At 31.6% G+C, this 5984-nt stretch overlaps 1 protein-coding gene across 1 annotated transcript; it reads left to right on the top strand.

Moving 5' to 3' along the window:
• Positions 1-1819: 1819 nt before the first annotated feature.
• On the top strand, positions 1820-3611 carry LOC114282556 (uncharacterized). Its single transcript, XM_028225267.2, has 3 exons — positions 1820-2044; positions 2978-3037; positions 3129-3611. The coding sequence occupies exons 1-3, from the start codon at positions 1973-1975 to the stop codon at positions 3333-3335; spliced, it is 339 nt and encodes a 112-aa protein (XP_028081068.1). The 5' UTR covers positions 1820-1972; the 3' UTR covers positions 3336-3611.
• Positions 3612-5984: the final 2373 nt, after the last annotated feature.

The following is a 5984-nucleotide window of genomic DNA, read 5'->3' on the forward strand; positions in this document are numbered from 1 at the left end:
TTAGCTATATGTATTCTATTTATGAGCTGCTTTTTATATGGTATATTGTACTTATTATCTTCTATATTATCATTTAACCTTTTATAATTTCCCTCTTTTTATCTCTACATGATTTCTTACCATAAATGCGGCACTTCGATGAGGGTTATTACTGGGTTGAATAACTCCTAGATCTAATAAGTCTTTAATTTGTATTCTAAATTCTTCTATATTTGCTGGCATATTATCTATTTGTGTTGATATAATCTAATAGTCTTTATTTTTTATATCTAAAATAGTTAATACTTTATTTTTTTCCCAATATTTCATAGTTGTTCTCCAGCTAATCTTATTATTAATTAATCTAAATCTTTTTTTGTTCTTCTGTATACTGGTTTTTGTTTCAGCTTTCCTATTTTTTCGAAAATTAATTGTAAATTAACAATTTGATTAAATCCTTCGAAACTCCAAGAGTCGATTTTTCTCAAAACTTCTAATTCTAGATCTTCTGCTTCTAAATCTTCTAAATAATTATTAGCTATCTCCTCACCCCATATATACTTCTTGACTAACTCGGGAAAAATATTTCTAAATCCAAAAAAAAAAAAAAAAATCTATTTATTTATTTATTTAATTTCTGACTTTTTAGACTAATTTTTATTTAATTATATTTTGCACAAAAGCAAATACATATATACATACACAATATATATATATATATATATATATATACGCATTGTATATAATGTAAAATGAAATCAAAGAATCTTTTGGATTGATCAAATCATGTAATCATCCAATGTAATCATGAAATAAATTAACATAAAGAATTCATATTTTTTGGATCATAGCATCTTATATATCATGGACAGTAACAATGGTTTGGAAGGGGACATGGAGCTGCAGTAATGATTGAGGGAGGGAAGATGACTTGTGGGAAGAGAGGGTCTGTCAATGATGATCAAGTTGGGAAGAGATGGCGGCAACGACGACGATGGTCTAGGAGGTGAAAGAGGGCGACGGCAGTAGTTGAGGAGCGAAGGTGAGGCAGTGACGATGGTCTGATAGAGAAAAGGGATGGCCATGACGATCAGGAGGGAAAAGACTGGCTATCTAGGTTAGGATTTGTAGGATTATAGTTTTCAAGGTTTAGAGGCAAATGATGAAGAAGAGTGTATAAATGTATTTTTCTATAGAAAAATGATCCGGACCTCACTGGGGATACCCGAGGATCTTCAGTGGGCTGTGATTGGCCAGAATTTTTTTTTTTCTTCTTCTCTAATCACTAACCTCCACATGTGTGTAGTGGGGGTGAGGGAGTGGGGGTCTCAATCAAGTCTCTTTTCTATATTAATTTCACATTAATGTTTTTTTGAAAAGAAAGACCCAGTCGCAAAATTGGAGAGTGCATTACACTCTCCATTAGTTTAAATGGAAAGTCTAATAGTTACAATTTAGTCCAAAACTATAAGCAGTTGTCTACTTATTTTTGAACGACAGAGTTAAAGTGCTTCAGCCTTCAATCACCGGGGGATAAAGTGAATTTTACACTATAATTTATGCCTATTAAAAAAAGAAAAAAGAAAACTGGTGGTGGTGATGAATCAATGTCCTGACTGAAGAACTAGCCAATTGAAAGCACATAGAAGCTTAGCCCGTGAATTTATGTGCTTTTAATAATAAAAAACACCTAGAAGCGAAAATGAAGTTTTTCTTCTTTTTGTCAAAATAATAAAAAGATGCACGGGATGTGAATGAGACAATAGTTCCCTTTGTATTCTGACCTCTAGTTTCTGTGTCATTATTTCAAAAGACTCCGTGAACTTTGACGGAAAATATCAGCCCCAATTGGTTATATATATAACAAGGAAGGGAAGAGGCAGTGATAGATAGAGGCGGTGATGGATAGAAAGGTTGTTTGTCAAGGGTGATGGGCTGTAACCCAATCTGTTTGCATGAGAGTATTATTGGGATTGTGTTTTGTGTTTGATCAATGGCTAACCCCTGTTGCACTATTGAGATGGAGCCTAGGACCTTGAATGGAGGGCAAATCACCCTTGCCCGGGTAACACACTCTCTCTCTCTCTCTCTCTCTCCTTCTTCTTCTGCTAGGTTTTTTTTTTTTAATTTATATTTTAATCGGCGAAAGTCAGTTATTAATTGTTAAATTAGTACCTATAGAAGTTAATCTCCCTCACCATTGCAAAGGGTTAAGTGTTTGCCTCGTAATTCAACTCACCTTTAGAAAAAGTTAAACTTATAATCTCTTCTTAAAATTAAACCCTTAGAAGAGTCATAGTAATCGGCTGTGCTAGGCGTAGTTAGCTAAAATAAGATCTTATCAAACACTTTCAACCTCCATAATAACTTACATAATGTTAATATCAATATTGTGCTATTCGTCCTCAAAAGAGCCTATGTAAATAGAACTCGGTCACAAAATACCCACCTTCTTTTAGTATTATCTAAATAAGTTTTGTATAGGTAGAAAATTTGTTTAATACCTTTATAGATAGTCACTGCATTCGGTATACCAAGTATAAAACTATTTAACAATGTTACGTACTTGGAAAAATATTCAAAAGTATTTAGAATTTAAAAGCAGCTCAAGTCTATTTGCGCGTAGTGCAAAAGCATACCTTAATTTTTTTTATAGTTAATGTGTTATTTAAAATTTATTTTTCTTGCTTATTGAGATCTCAAATTACTAATTGAGTTTTCATATTCAAGTTTTTACTAACATGTCTTTCTTAATTGATATTATAGCTAATGCTCTCAATCTCTCTTGCGATATTGTTTATCTTAGGCATGATTTTATTAATTTTAAGCCCTATTAGGAGAATACCTTAGTTGCCTATCGGTAGAGCAACCACTTTGTTAGAGGATTCTTTAATTCTTTTGTTTTTGTACTTTGGTTGGCTTTATGGGAAAATTAAAAAGAGCAAATAAAAAGAAATGTATCAAAATTTTGTGACCTTTTAACTTTCTTGTCATACAGGAAGTAGCTGGTGACATAGTTCAAAAAGAGGAGCCAGATGAGGCCTCTAATATCTTCATGGTGTGCGCTTCTATAATTGTATCTATGCCTAACTAATAAATTTGATCTGAAGAAGATCTACTTATAAAAATGGCTATATTATATTCTACAGGGATTGAAACCAGTTTCCGAGATTAAGGAGGTGGTGGTGGAGAATGTTGAGAATGGAGATTCAAAAGACAGGGTGGTTGAGAGTGAAGAGAAGAAGACCGACATCGTCATTGGAACATCTTGCCAATGCTCATGCACTTCTTCCATTATGGAATCCCCAGATGATCTTCAACTTAAGCTTAAGGAGCCCCTTTCAGCTCCATTTTAAAATTATTGGACTGTAATTTTTAGGATTGTAAGATATAGCTTATTGCACCATTGTCTTCTCAAACTAGATGTTTAGGGAATGATTATTGGTTTTTCATGTGCTGGACGAATGTAATTAAATTTGTGATAGCTAGTATATATGTGGAGGACTAACTAGCTGGTCATCATAGGTTAAATTGAGCTGTAATTTTACAATAAAACTTCTTGTGATATGAAATATGATGAGTAGCATTGCTGTGTTAATGCCACTTTCAGCCCAATTTAATGGGCATCTCTATGAAGTACTTGTGGATGTGGTGTATTGGTTTTGTTTGGAATTGGGATATGTTGATCTTAGGGGTGGGCAGCGGATATACCGATCCGCCAAAACCGACCGAACCGAACCGATCCGCCGCATGTTGGACGGATGCATGATGACGAGCGGACGGTTGCGGATTGATTTTTTCCAATCCGCCAATTTGGCGGACGGATGGCGGATTTGAGGTTTTTTTGGCCGCAACCGAACCGCCAAACCGCGAGTACCCTTAGTAATTTATAAGATTTTGTGTTTTCAATTTGTTTAAATATTTTGTTTGTGTTTTCAATTGAAAAAGAGTTCAAATATTCTGTTGAAAAAAAGTTTTCAACTTGAATATATTTTTTGAATTGAAAAAATAAACGTATTATTTATCTATATTTTTTTGTTTTTAAATCTAACTCTAAAAGTAATAAATAGAAAATATGAAATATGCTGGTTGGTTTTAGTTTTCAAAACATATATAAATGTAACAATACAGAGACATACAATCTCAACTATTACTCTGTTCATGGTTTTTGTGGTTTGAATTTTTTTTATATTTGAAGAACCACAGATTGTAATACTTTATGTGGAAGAGGCATGCTGTGATTGTAATATGTGGATGAGGCATGCAGTGATTGTAATATTCTAAAGTTTCAAACTTTCTTTCTTTGGATGAGGCATGCACTAATTGTAATACTTTTTTAAGTCATTGACTGTAATACTTTTTTTTTTTTTTTTTTTGAGGAAGTGCACAAGTTGAACTATGTTGAAAATTTATAAAATTTCAAACCGCTAAACCGATTCGCATCCATCCGCCAAACCGTCAATCCGCTCAATCTGCATCCGCCGGATTGGCGGACGGATGTGGATTGATTTTCTCCAATCCGCCAATCTGGCAGACGGATGGCGGATTGGAGGTTTCGTGGCCGCAACCGACCCGCGGCCACCCCTAGTTGATCTAGATAATGTAACTGAAACGTGAAATAGTAACAAATTTTAAAATTTATTGATTGAAGAATGAATAGCAGAAGTAAGATTCTTTGCTAGGCTTGTTGATTCAAAAAGAATACTGCAAAATAAAAACTCAGGCGTCATTTGGATGCTACCTTTTTAGTCAATTAGTCAAAAAGTTACTAAATTAGCCAATTAGTCATACCAAAAAGTCAACAATTACGGCTTCTTTCTACTTTTTGCACAATTTTTCGTAATTAGTCAAAAAATCATCCCAAACATACAAGTTTTTTTTTACCTACCTTTTTAGCCAATTAGCCAAAAAGTTACTAAATTAGCCTGTTCCCAAACGAGGCCATATATAATTGTTGATTTTCAAAAGAATAATAAAAAATTAGAGCAAAATAGTATAACCTCAAATTATATTAATCATAAAAAACTGAAGAGCCCTAAGATTTATAACCGTTATTTATAATAAATATATTTCTTGAAGAACTAAAAACTAATAAAATAGAAAATAAAATCAAAGCTAATAAAATAAAAAAATTAAATAATTTCAAATCAAGATACTAAATAATTCTAACAATATTTTATACTAAATTGAAATGTTCATAATTAAATATGAAATAATATAATAAAAATATAGATTTATTAAAATCTCGTCTGCATGACAAGGTTTTTTTCTATACTTTTGATGAATCCCACCGGTGATATTTTCAAAAGTTGCTCAATCGTTTTTTTTCTTGTGAGAGCATCTCTAATCCTTGGGCCTTTATTTCATCAAATAAAGTTGATGAAAAATTATTCAAAAATCATTTATAATTCTTTCATTAAATGTTCATCAAATTAAGAGTAATTTTTTAATCAAATTGAGAACTTACTGAATCTTTCTTCAAATTTAAATTTGATAAAAATTTAAAAAAATGAAGTATTGTGTAGATGATTTTTTCCATCAAATTTGATGACAAACGAAATTGGGGACAGAGGGGAAATTTTTTTTTTTTAATGATAAAAATATTAGAATAATTCATATCAAATTAAATTGTTTACTCGATATAAAATCAAATTAAATGAAAAAATTAGTAAAAATTTGGACACCTTCTAATGTGTACAGTTTTGTTGTCTATTTAAACATTTTGTAACAGTTTTCTTGGTCCAACAACCAACTAGCTAGCACCAATATGATGTTTCTATTGGACAATAAGGGGTGGATTTGAATTAATTCTATAATTTTAATGATTTAATTCTAACTTTTATGAATCATAGACAATAGACAATAAGAGGTTGTTTAAAATGATCTAAATAAATATATTTTTTTTGACATTTTATGGAAAAGTGTGCATAAAAATAGAGAAGTAATGTGACTCAAATAAGTACACTTATCTAAATAGGTGTAATTATTTAGTTTATGTCAAATAG

This window comes from Camellia sinensis, chromosome 4, assembly GCF_055761805.1.
Source record: "Camellia sinensis isolate YWXY chromosome 4, ASM5576180v1, whole genome shotgun sequence".
NCBI lineage: Eukaryota > Viridiplantae > Streptophyta > Magnoliopsida > Ericales > Theaceae > Camellia > Camellia sinensis.

Coding starts and splice junctions, on each gene's coding strand:
- LOC114282556 (XM_028225267.2), top strand. CDS start 1,973: ATGGCTAACCCCTGTTGCACTATTGAGATGGAGCCTAGGACCTTGAAT. Junction 2,045..2,977: donor GGCAAATCACCCTTGCCCGG/GTAACACACTCT, acceptor CTTGTCATACAG/GAAGTAGCTGGTGACATAGT. Junction 3,038..3,128: donor AGGCCTCTAATATCTTCATG/GTGTGCGCTTCT, acceptor TATATTCTACAG/GGATTGAAACCAGTTTCCGA.